The sequence below is a fragment of the Etheostoma spectabile genome, chromosome 5 (assembly GCF_008692095.1).
Source record: "Etheostoma spectabile isolate EspeVRDwgs_2016 chromosome 5, UIUC_Espe_1.0, whole genome shotgun sequence".
Classification (NCBI taxonomy): Eukaryota; Metazoa; Chordata; class Actinopteri; order Perciformes; family Percidae; genus Etheostoma; species Etheostoma spectabile.
The window spans coordinates 15,134,406-15,147,120 of NC_045737.1; the positions used below are offsets into that span (position 1 = coordinate 15,134,406).

Below are 12,715 nucleotides of genomic sequence, written 5' to 3' on the forward strand. Positions count from 1 at the left end.
ACACACCTAACACTTGTCCTGCTCTAGTGGTTTTTAACCATCTGCCACAGAGACCTGGGAGTATTTCATTTCAACCTGCAGCTACTGAAGAGGTGTTTCTCTCTGTTTCTAGGTCAAATTGTTGAAATTAAACAGTGTTTGTATGTGCTAGTGTCATTTTTCATTCTCAAGGTGGCTTTGTAATCAGATTTGTAAGAAAATGTGTGATGTGAAAGACAAACTTTGCTATCACTTACAGCAGGATGATTTAACTGTGACTGGAGAGTTTTTTCAGACAATCTCCTTTTTTAAAGCATAGATGGCAACAAAAAAATTCAAATAAGCGTGCAAATGTGTCATGTCTTGCAAAGGTTGTTGCCATTGCGACTGGTTCCAGTCTTATTGGTCTTATTAGTGGTTGAGGAGTTCTCTGCTGCAGTTACAGCAGAGGGACACATTTGGTCCGATAAGAAGACAAAAACATATATGACTAATGGAAACATGCATTAAACCTTATGTTACAAAGATTTCATATGAGCCAGTACTGTTGACCTACTGCAGTTCTGCGTCCATGATATCTCAGATAACATAAAAGACAAAGATTTGATAATATATCCAACAGAGCATGAGACACTGACTTTCTGGACGCTGAAATGTTTTTCTACATATCTGTTCCAAGAGTGCATGTTTAGGTCTTCACCCCCATATGAAAGGAAACAGATCTTAAAGGCCTTTATGCACAGAAAAATTATTCAAGTGAGTGAAAAACATTTTCCCACAAAACACGTTCCAAAGTTTCAGAAGTGGGCGTTTTCGAAATCACAGCATATCCAATAACTGCTTCTGGATTTTCAAGTTTTGTAGTTGTCCTTGTTTTTTATGTGAGGTCACAAACATTCACACAATAGGTTTTTCTAAAATATGGTGCTGCAAAAGCTAGTGTCCTGTTGGTCCTGTTAGTACATAGAGAAACCTATTTGGGTCAACTCACCATCTTCCAGATGTGACCTTATTACTGCAATGGAACCATTTTATATGTATTTGGGTTTATTGGTCACTAATAGTAGATCAGAAGCTACAGTATATGCATGCAAGTATCTTTATTTCTGTGTTTGTGTTGAACCTGTAATTATTTCAAGTTTCAAAGCTTTGGATGAAACTTGGAAAAAGTGTGTTTTGTGTAGTTGCAACATTACATTTGCAATGTGGACAACCTGGGAGTAATACAGATGAAAACCAGATTACCATACATCCTATTTTGTGTTAAAGTAAGCCTGCTGAACTATTTTGAAATAATAATGGTGGAGACAGCTCTACAACCATAGCTTACTGTATTGTTTTTTAGATATTTGTTTGCAGATGAAGGTGCAGAAGGTGTTGAAAAAAGTGTGTGCATGAGGATTCATAGGCTGCAAGTTAATTTAAGTAAAGTGAGAATGAGTGTGTGTGTGTCTTTCTTTCTACAGTTAACTGCTGAGGAGGAGATGGTATGTCTAGGTTGTTTTTTTGCCCTCGCTCTCCTCTCCCCTGTTACTCCTGGAACACAAAGATCCGAAATAAACAAGTTCATTAAAGGTCCCATGGCATGACAATTTCACTTTATGAGGTTTTTAACATTAATATGAGTTGCTCCGGCCTCCCTATGGTCCCCCAGTGGCTTGAAATGGTGATACGTGTAAACCGAGCCCTGGGTATCCTGCTCCGCCTTTGTAAAAATGAAAGCTTAGATGGGCCAATCTGGAATCGTCCCCATATGACATCATAAGGGGGAAGGTTACCTCCCCTTTCTCTACTTTGCCCACCCAGAGAATTTGACCCACCCATGAGAAAGAGAGAGACATCATGGCTTGCAAACAAGTGAAGCATGGCTGTTACTAACCAATGTGAGTCGAGTGGAGATGTGAGTGGCGCATGCGTCACTTTGTGACAAGTAGCCAACAAGATGCCAACGAGAGACTTCTGTAATGTAAAAATTGACCTACTTAAAGAAGATTGTTCACTGCTGGCTACAAGTTAGCAATCAAACACAGCTAAGGCTGTCACTGGAATGGTGTTTCGAGCTAACATTAGCAATCAAGCAATCATAGATAGCTAAAACGTTTTTGAAATGATTTCCATCTTCTGTTATTTTTTGTAATGAGAAAAGTTTATTATTTTATGGATTTTCAAAAATATGACACGTTATGCCAAAAACCGTTTAAATCTTAGCATGCACAACTCACATCTGCACTTGACTAACATTGGGTAGTGGCAATGGCAGTTTGTCAAGGCAAACCTCCACCTTGCCCCAACTCTCTGCTCCTCAATGGCGTTTAAAACTACAGACTCATAAATGGCACATCCTAAGGAAAGCTCATTGTGGGACTGGCTCTAGTGGCTATAATTCTGCCCCAAGGCTGCATTTCGGGAAAGAGACTTTAGATACAGTATTAGGGGACCACTAAGACCTGTATAAAAATATCCAAAAGGCAGCATGTCATAGGACCTTTAAAGCAAAAATCCACCCTGAACCTGTTGTAACCCAGTAGTGTGTGTGTGTGTGTGTGTCTATTTTTAAATTTTCCCTATTTACTTGTAAACTAGAGATCCACTTGAGCTCTTTCTCCTTTTCCTAGATTCCTAGTTTTCACTCCTAGAAATAAACTTTTCCTTTCAAATGATATGATTTATGTGAAAAAAATACTGGTGTTTTTCACCACGGTGCTGCTTCTTTCCAAAAGCTTGAGAACGAGGAGGAACCCGAGGAGTTTGATGAGGAGGTGGGTCTGTCACAACCTCAAACCTCATAGTTTAGTTTGGATAGAATTACTTTTTAGTGGTTTTAAACTGGATTGACTTGAGAACTAAAAGACTAATTCAATTTTCTTTTTTATCTTTGTGATCAATTACTTTTTCTTTTTAAATAGCAAATACACGGAATAGCAAAAAGTATGTGGCCACCCACACTTTAGATTTTCTGCTGCTATAACTGAATTTAATTTTAAATCTGGCTGTAGGGATTTTTTCCAAGTCAGCCACTAGAGAATTAGTGAGGTCCGGCACTGATGAAACATATCCTCACACAATAGTTTTGTATGATTTCTTAAGTAAAGTTAGACACTTTTGCGCGTTATCCTACAACTGTTCAATGCGCCTGCGCAAACCCCTGCAGTGTAGAAACTGTTTTGGCAACAAAACTTCTTGATTAGATTTTAGGAAAGAATTGTGGTTTTGGTTAAAATAAGTATGTTTGCTACATAACTTACAAGTTAACTTGTAACTTGTAAGTTGCAAGTTAACTTGTAACTTGTAAGTTGCACACGTGAGTTAAAGTGGCTATATGGTACTTTCAGTTTGTGTTGATTCTATCACCCACTTTGGACAAAAGTGGTGGTGTTTTTACCACACCTGCTGTCGTAAAGATATTTTCTTTACGTTCCTACATTGCCCACTATATTACAGAGTAAGCGTAGCGGGGAGGTCATATAGTTGTGATGAATGTTTTGCTCAACCAGAAAATAATTAATTTACAATAAAAGAATAAGTTACAGATGCATTGTTGCATTTCAAGTGTTGCATAAAGTAGCTTAGCCTACTTTGGATGTATCGTGAGCATATAGTCAGATTAAGTAACAGTTAAAATGAGTCAACATTAACTTTTCCCTTCCCATCGGACGCAAACAGTTGTTTCCTGGGTGAAAGTCCTGTGCTTTTTTGACTCATGCATCGACCACAACCTCCTCCTCAGACGTTGACTTTGTTACTCGTTATACAAACCCCAATTCCAATGAAGTTGGGACGTTATGTAAAACAAAAATAAAAACAGAATACAAAGATTTGCAAATCCTCTTCAACCTATATGCAATTGAATACACTACAAAGACAAGATATTTAATGTTCAAACTGATAAACCTTATTGTTTTTTTTAGTGCAAATAGTCAGTCATTTTGAATTTGATGCTTGCAACACATTCCGAAAAAGCTGGGACAGGGGCACGTCTACCACTGTGTTACGTTGCCTTTCTTTTAATAACACTCAATGAGCATTTGGGAACTGAGGACACTAATTGTTGAAGCTTTGTAGGTGAAATTCTTTCTCATTCTTGCTTGATGTACAACTTCAGTTGCTCAGCAGTTCAATTCATCTTTAATGACTATCATTGGAAGTTGGTTTGAGCAAGCAGAAATTCACAAGCAGTGTTTTTAAGTAAATTAGTGTCTTTTAGTTTTAGTGGACGTCTAAATCTGACAATGACTCTGAAAGCTACAGCACACTAGCTGTGTCCTTTACAAACACATCAGCAGAGCAACACAACTGCCCCTTTTATATTTCATATATTTTATTTACTTATATAATCACATTTTCATTGTCCTACATTTTATTTGTTTGTTTTTATTTCCATATCATCTCCACTAGGCCAACACTGAGAATGGAGAGGATGACATGGTGGGTTAGCTGCACCAGCAAAAGCTGCCAGCAAAACAAAACAAAAATCACTTTCATACAATTTTTGTAAATATCTTTTATTCTTTTTTCTAATTAATTTTGTCTTATCCTACCTTTTCTTGTTTTGTTCATTTCAACTCCAGTCTGGCTGCTCAGACTCAGAAGGATCTGAGGTAAGAAAGAATTAAGGAAGGACAGACTGACAATGAAGGCAAAAAATCTTGTATAGAAACAGTTTTGTAACTTTCCTGAGATCTTGGACATTTTATATCATAAAAATCTCAATTGTGAGGAAGTCAGTGATTCTTATTGGGGCTGTGTCCTTACAAAGCATACTCACAACAACACATGTAGTAATGAAAGGTCGGAATAGGGCTGTAAGAAACTTGTCACTGGTGGACTCAAATGCACAACTCGTAAAACAGTAGAAAGTTTAACAAAATGTTTACTTGGCAGAAACTTTGAACCAAGAAAAGCGCTCACTTGGAGGATCAAACAATTTCACGAAAAACTATAAACAAAAGCTGATTACATAACGATCTGGCTAGAACACTTGACATCACTATCACATGGATTGAACAAGACAACGGGAGACAAGAGGACTATTTATACATGAGGTAGGGGAAAACAGGTGAAACCAATCCGGGGCGGGGTAGACAATCAGGTGTGGCAGGAAATTCACACAAAGGGAGGAAGTCAGGGTCTGAAACGAGAGGGAACGTGAATACAAAATAAAACAGGAAGTGCACAACAAGACTAGACATGAGTGACTTTACTTGACAAGACATAACAAGGGCTTATTTATTTTCTTCTTCAGGTTTCCTTTGGTCACAATCTTTTACCTTCAGGGATGTCATACACAACGCAGACCTCACAAAAGAACTTACAACAGAATGCAAAACCACATTAGCAGTGTCTGTCATGTACACAACATTTTTCATAGATAGATAATCACAGGGAGTCACATTTTAAGATTCTTCTCCAGTTCTCAGTCATTAAACCTTTTAAATCTGGATTGTAGTGATGCATTGCCTCAGTGCAATTTCCCAAAAAAAACGTCCAGGAGATTAACATAAAAACACAAATTCAGATCACTTTTGTATGAAGTAGCCAAAATGGTTCTTACAAAGTCAGAAAATTGTGGACCCCATCAATCATAGATAGAAACTGATTCAGGAAATGTGTTTTTCCAGACCTTTTGAAACTGTCTAGGGCTCTTCTTGTTTTCAAGAATTGGTTATTATAGCAATTTAACCTGGATGATAAACCTGGATCAGCCACTTAAAACTTTTTTCTGCTTCACGAGAAACTTCTGATCATAAACCTTAAGTGTCCAAGATCACAGGGAAACATTTCAAATTACATTTTAAATGACTTTTGCTTATTGTAAAGGAACTAGTATTACCACTTTGAACTCCCCAGCTGCTTCTCCATGAGCACAGCTGATAAATCTCTCCGTATCGCTGACGCTAAAACGTCCATAAAGCTCCAGGAACCACATGCTAGCAAAAGCTCTTAACACATTTACAGCTGGGCGCTAACTCTAACACAGCCCTCCTCCTCCAATGAATGCTTAATAGGCTAGACAGTGGGCTGCCAGATACTTGAATTTGATAGTGTATAAAAATGTTGTATTTAGCTGCCACTTCATGGCTGTCTTGAAATGGCTTAATTTGTCAGCATGTGGGGGGGCTGTGGCATATCAGAGAGGAGAAGGGAAAATTGGACTTGGAGCAGAGGGTGAAAAAAATAAATTTGGTAATTTGGTCTCGGCTGTGGTGGTGGTTAATGGATAAAGTTACTTTTATCTTAACAGATGTTGAATGGGGTGTTAGAGTGAAGGTATGCATACTGTTACGGGCTTGCTAAATGTGCTGCTCCTTTAGAATCGTTGGGGCCTGTGCAGAAAAGAGGATATTTTACGAATTACATTATATGTGTGTATGTTGATTTGTGTGAAAGATTATGAAAAGTTGTCTGGAGAAACTGGGGTGCAAGCCCTCTGTATAATAACTTTTTGTATGTAATATTCTCACAATGAATGTTTTTTAACTTGGCATTGCTCCTTAATTGCTGCCCTCAAGTGGTAGTTAAACAATGTAATTGGGATGCGATGGGCATTAGAGGTTTCTTTTTAATGTAATATTCCTCGAAGACCTTCCTAAAGTAGCTGTTATTAAAGGATGAACCCCAAGTTACTTATTGAATGTGCCGCGATGCACCCAAAGTTTCAGCTTTTTTAAAGTTGATTTTAAGGGGTGCTTTGTAGTTTTGTGTTAGATCATTGATATTTATACATTATGATTGGTGAAAGTAAGGGTTGATTTACAACATGGCTTGGCACACCCTTCAAGAGGGGATGTCATTACTTTGGTAATAAAATACCAGTATAGAATGTGTGCTCTAGGACTGAACTTCTGGCTTTGGTAGGACTAATTCTGGAGAGAGTGAAGACATTTTTCTGACATTTTGTCAAAGTTGAAGTCCGATTAGATTAAAGGTTTGGTGTTAGAGAATAGGGAATGCATTATCTCAAAGGAGGTCTTCACAAGAGTCAAGGTGAGGGTGAAATATGTGTTCATGAGCGCTGTGAGGACAAACCTGTTCACGCAGGCACATTGTGCTCCCGTCTGAGGACAAAAAGCATGGCCCCACATAGATAATTCATGTTACGGATAAGTCTTGGTTGTTTCCTGCACTGTTTCTGTTCAGTTTCTGTTCTTGCTTCCGTTGCATTGCTTTAGCCTTGTAAGAAAACAGGCGATTGCTAATGCTGTCCTGTCCTGTCCTTTTCAATCTGTCCTGTCCTGTCTGCCCTTACTATAGGTTGACAACAAAGAGAAGGAGAACAAGGTTGGTTGGACAGGCCCAGCGATGTGACGTTGCCTTTGTGCAACTGGGACTTTGTGTTTTGTGTGTTGTGCTGTTCTTTGTGAACTAGACTCACCTGTGTATGTTTATGTTCAGTTTTTACTAAAATAATTAGCTAAATCTTATTAGAATATGAAACTGCAAGCCTCTCTACACATGTAGTATTGCGAAGAAAAAGTAGACACTGTTTGTTATGAGTTTAATTTTATTAAAAGCTACACCTGGCTGCGTGGTGACACAAAATGGTGGACAGAGGAAACAATTTTAAAACCTAAAATCCTGTCCAGCAACCAATCTGTGACACCAAAATGAGTCCAGAAAGAAAGAACATTCAGGCAGATATTTCCTCCCATCAATGACCATATTCAGCTCTTGAATTTAGGTTGTCATTTCATGTTTTGCGCTGATGCACCATACATCTTTTTTTATTTTATAAAAAGTATGGCCTAGTGCAGCTTTGATCACTGATTTTGTTTTAGATATTGAAAGAATATGTAGTTCACTTATTACAGCAACATCACATGTTGGAAGACAAGTAGGTCCCTTGCTTCTGTCACTGTTCCTAAATTCCAGTCCTCTATTGGGGAAAGTCACCTGATCGCGATGCAGATCAGCATCTTGCTCTAACGTTAAAGGCTATGTTTCCACCAGACATCTTGTTTTACAGCTAGAAGGACTAAAGAAATGCTTCAGGGAAGTGCTGGGTGTTACATGGTGCCCACTTGAGATATTTTAAACTTTCGGTAATAAAAGGAAAATGCGAAGCTCTCGCAGCTGTTACGAACCTACCAACAGTGGGATTCCTGGCAACAAAGGGAACAACAAACTGGAAACATTTAGTAGAATATTGATATACATATTAAACTTTAATGTTGATCACTGAGCAGATATTTCTCCTAAAATTTAAATAGTCTTAAGAAACTAGAGTTCTGTTGCTTATATAACCGGTTGTGTCTCTAGTAAGTTATTTGCCATCTGTCCTTCTGTAGGACGAGTCCTCAGGCTATGATGACAGTGAGGAGGAGCAGGAGAAGGTTTGCTGTCAATAAAATAGGTTCCTCCAACCAACATTTCCATAACTAACCTCTCCTCTCCTGCCGGCTGTCATCTCAGAGCTGACTGAAATCCTCACATGTGGTTGACTAGATCCTTCATTCACCCTGCTGTTCTCGTGTGAGACAGTGTCTAAGATTGTGTTTGTATACAGTATGTGTTCGTGTTTCCACTTCTTTTTCCTATCATCATACAGTGCCATTAACTTACTGTTCCCCATGCCTTCTATTTGTTGTTTTCTGTCTTTAATGTCTTTGTTTGATTTCTTTATCTGTCCAAAAGCTTGATAAGGAAAAGGTGAGCCTGAACAATCAGCCGCATTGCCTTATGTATCCTCTGATACTTAATGATGAATGTTGTTTTTTATTTTACTTTATTAACATTTATGTCTAATGTCTTTTTCTTTTCTGTTTTCACATCTTCCTCATCCAAGAAGGAAAAGGTGTGTTTGCAACTATGTTGTGTGCAAGTTGTTTTTGTTCTGTTTTTAAGCATTGAGTGTTGTGTGTGTGTGTGTGTGTTTGTGTGTGTGTGTGTGTGTGTGTGTGTAAAGTCTGATCTCGAGTGGCTGTTATCACCTGAATCTGCAGCTCCCCTCAGCTTCACAAAGCTTTAAAGAGAGTTTCAGCTCATTGTTTAACTGTGCGACTCGCAACTTTAAAGCAGACAGACACATTTTGAGACTAGCTGTTGAACATCACTGCTGGATGTGTATCCAGTATCCAGGTCACCACATCAAGGCGATGATGTGTCAAGGTTGTGTTCACAACGTATTGCAGATGCCGCCAAGTGGCCAACAAAATCAGTTGTAGCAGGTTTAAGAAAAAAAAAAAGTGCCTTCAATTTAACAGGACAAAACTGACACAAAACTTTGGTTGCGATTTTTTTTTTGCACGGCTTGTACTTTGCATAGGATGTAAGCTAACATTGTAGGTATGTGTGCATGTATAAAGCGGAATTAAACGGCATTAAAAAACATACATTATACTATTCCTCTGACCACACTTTCAAACGCAGAAAGGAGAAAGTCAGTAGTGAAACGATTTGGAGATTGGAAGGATAGACTGCAGAAGTGTGTTAAAATCCCAGGGGGTCAGCTAACAGAATGCCTGTTAATGATCCTAATGATCCTCATTTAAAGTTGTCTTATGCTGTTTATACGGACACTTTCTAAAGGTCTAAATCTTGTCTGTGATTTATGCATAACGCTGTCAGAAAAACACCTTCTACCCTTAAAATATCAAGAGTTGTTTTAGGTATGTTTTTATCACCTCTCAGAGCGGGGTGTGAGCCTCCAAGCTCGATATAAAACCTGACATACAGCGAAGTTGGACCTATGCGGGTCTCACCTGTATGTAACAATAAGCTTTATTAATAAGTCATTTATGGAGAAACCGAAGGCTAACAGGAAAGTTGAACATAATAAAACTGCCAAAAAGAGTGTGTTTGTTATGATGTTAGCTTGTGAAAGAATGTGTGAACATGTATTTATACTGGGGCTTTCAGTATCTAAACATAGCTCATTTGTAAATGTGTGTCCTTGCAGGCTGAAAAGAAAGACAAAGAGAAGCAGGTTGGTTGGTTGTTGGTTGATCTGCTCTCGTTCCCCTGTAATGTCAGTCATGTGGAATGTACCAATTTATTCAATTCACTGTATATGTATTTTTTTTAAAGCTAATTCAATAGAAAGGGTTTGTTTGTAAAAAAAATAGATTAATGGCATTGGCTGTCTTTTCAAACATTTTGATTTTCCTTTCTTTGCCCCAAGGAGGACACAAAGAGTAAACAGGTGGGTGCTTGAAACACAGAGAACCATCCTCATCCTTTAGAGATCTTGGGTTCGATCGGTGCAGAAAAGTAGGGGTTTGTAAATTTTGTTAAAGGATCGCACAGTGCATCTTTCTCAAGTGTGTCCTGTTGTTGCGTCTGTTAGACTAAACACTGAGAGGTGCATGAACCCACTGACAAGCTCAAGATTGGATTGCAGTGATTTATTCCTCCACACGTAAAAAACAACTAGTACTGCAGTTACTAAATGTAAAGTTACTTTGTGAGTCGAAATAAGTGCGTTTTTTGCGGTGGTGAAAACAGAAAATGTTTACTCCCAGGCTCCCCCCCTCTCTGTCAAAGCCCAAAAAACCCAGGTAAACTGGTTGAGAAATTGCAGACGGATGTTGACATGTTCAGCTGCATCTGGTTACCAAAATCAAAGACGATTATCAATCATAACCTCAGAAATGGCAAAGAGTGGACCTAATAAACCACATTTACACTTGCAATTTGCATGATTTGGACTAACGCAAATGTGTCAAGTTGATCACACCTGCAACATCTTTTGAGACTTCCGGCTCAAAGTTAATGGTTAGTTGGTAGTTTGTATGGTTTTTAAAAGTGCTGCAGTGACCAGTGTTGTTATGCTGGGACTGGTAAGCCCTCTTTTAGCGTGTATAAGCCCTGTGTATGTAAACTTTATTAATAAATAATTTATAACAGACTATAAAACATGTTGGCACAACAGTAATAAGAACATTTATTTTTACATTATAACAAATGTATTGACTCTTTGTACACATTTACAAATCAAGTTTAAAACTGCACCTTGGAATTTTTTTTCTTTTGACCATATGTATTTGTGAGCTTTAGGATGCGTATGACTCCCCAATAAAGCGTAGGACCTGACCTGTCTGTAGTTCCACTATCTGCTGTCCATGTTGACTCAGACTTTTCACAGAATCCGATTCAAAGAATCATGCCCACTTCCCAAAAAACTTAATTTGGCCGTGAACAGAGGCCGCACTGCTTGGTACAATTCATACTGTTTCCAGAGTGAAGCTTTTTCTCTCTTTGAGCTTAGTCATTTCACTTTGTTTCTTAGTTTGTAACAATCAAATTGTTGACTTATTATTCCCCTTTATGCATTGAACATATTGTAAAAAGGTGAAACCTGACAGTAGAGGAAACCTGTTTAATGTTTAATTTTTCTTTCTTTTTCTGACTAGTCAAAGGAGGAAGTTAACAAGGTTTGTTTGTCACAATCATCTTCCTTTTTCCTCTGCAGAGTTTTTCCCTCTGTTCCAACTCCTAAATGCAACTCCTGAATTTAGACTATTAGCCTATTGTCCTGTTAGCCGTGGTACACTAGACCCTTCTGTCTTATAGCCAAACTGATGTAAAACATCTGCAGGTAGATTTTGTACAATGATAAAATCAATCTTGTATAACCTGAGCCGGCCCGCGGCATCAGGAAAACCATGCAGCTGTCACCACATGGAAATGGAAATTCTCTTTGGATTCTTTTAGTAATTTCTTGTCGTAATTTAGTGAATTTGAATGCAATGCTTGTCACGTGTACAATGATTAGAAGTCAGAAATGTGAGCTAATCTCAATTTTTTTTAATTCCTTGGGGATATTTGGTGGAGCTACAACAAATTCCAGGATTGTATTTTTATATTTAATTAATCTCATTAAATCTCATCTTTAATCTCAAATTGTGTACACTTTTTATATTTGCATTGAAGTTTTACCATTTTTGCAGTGTGAGAAGTTAGTTAATTCATCTTAGAGTGCTGATTTATTTGCATTTAACTACAAGTTTGCATGTTCATTATGGCAACTATCCAAAGTCAGTAAGGGATGATTCTTCTGTTATCTGATGCCTACTCTGTTGTCTGATGCCTACTCCATATTATACTTTTAATATACTTCTAGGTACACACAAAGTACCCAGCAAAGTACAGTATATAGTATAAAAAATGATGCTTGTGTTGCAGTTGCTTGTCTCAAGTGTGTGCATTGGTGAGAGCTAGTATTACAAGCCTTATAGGGCCATAAATAAGCTTTGAGCAGCCATACAGTACATGTAAATATATGTCTCAATTAGCTAAGTATCTGATCATTCATTGTATAAGTTGACTTTCTTCCAAACAATTCCTGTTTGGGATAAAGTCAGTGTGCAGGAGTATCGTAGCAGTGAAACATCAGACATCTACAGGTGATGTCAGTTTTCCCCTTTGTCTTAACAAATCTCAATAAACCAGAGGCAATAAACATACAGCTTTTATTAAAATCACCCACTCACCATTACCCAATCCACCAGACAATATGACAAACGATCCAAAATAAACCCTCAGACTATTTTTACCTGCAACATATCATAATGTACAATCCTGTGTCTGTGACGTTATAGTGTGTGTACTGTGTGACTTTTCTTTTTACTTTTCTGTCTTTTTTCTTGTTTCTTTCTATTCTGTCTTTCCGGGAAGACTGAAGCCACAGCTGCCACAAAGAAGGTACAGTTGGGTGGTAGACAAAGATAAGAAAGTCGGACAAAAATGTATTACCTGTAAAGGACATTTCTAATTTCAGGCTGTTATTCTAGTGGGAAAA

At 38.0% G+C, this 12,715-nt stretch overlaps 1 protein-coding gene across 3 annotated transcripts in view; it reads left to right on the top strand.

Moving 5' to 3' along the window:
• The window catches only part of unc13ba (unc-13 homolog Ba (C. elegans)), a 157,476-nt gene that overhangs the window by 132,882 nt on the left and 11,879 nt on the right, over positions 1-12,715 (top strand). The window contains exons 35-46 of one of the 3 annotated variants that reach the window (XM_032517164.1): positions 1,446-1,466; positions 2,700-2,738; positions 4,375-4,404; positions 4,548-4,577; positions 7,231-7,257; positions 8,265-8,309; positions 8,611-8,625; positions 8,756-8,770; positions 9,875-9,901; positions 10,097-10,117; positions 11,328-11,348; positions 12,592-12,618. The exons of the other annotated variants lie outside the window; for them this stretch is intronic. Of the exons in view, the coding sequence (XP_032373055.1) occupies positions 1,446-1,466; positions 2,700-2,738; positions 4,375-4,404; positions 4,548-4,577; positions 7,231-7,257; positions 8,265-8,309; positions 8,611-8,625; positions 8,756-8,770; positions 9,875-9,901; positions 10,097-10,117; positions 11,328-11,348; positions 12,592-12,618 (318 nt within the window). The remainder of the gene's footprint in view (positions 1-1,445; positions 1,467-2,699; positions 2,739-4,374; positions 4,405-4,547; positions 4,578-7,230; positions 7,258-8,264; positions 8,310-8,610; positions 8,626-8,755; positions 8,771-9,874; positions 9,902-10,096; positions 10,118-11,327; positions 11,349-12,591; positions 12,619-12,715) is intronic. 3 annotated transcript variants of the gene reach the window in all.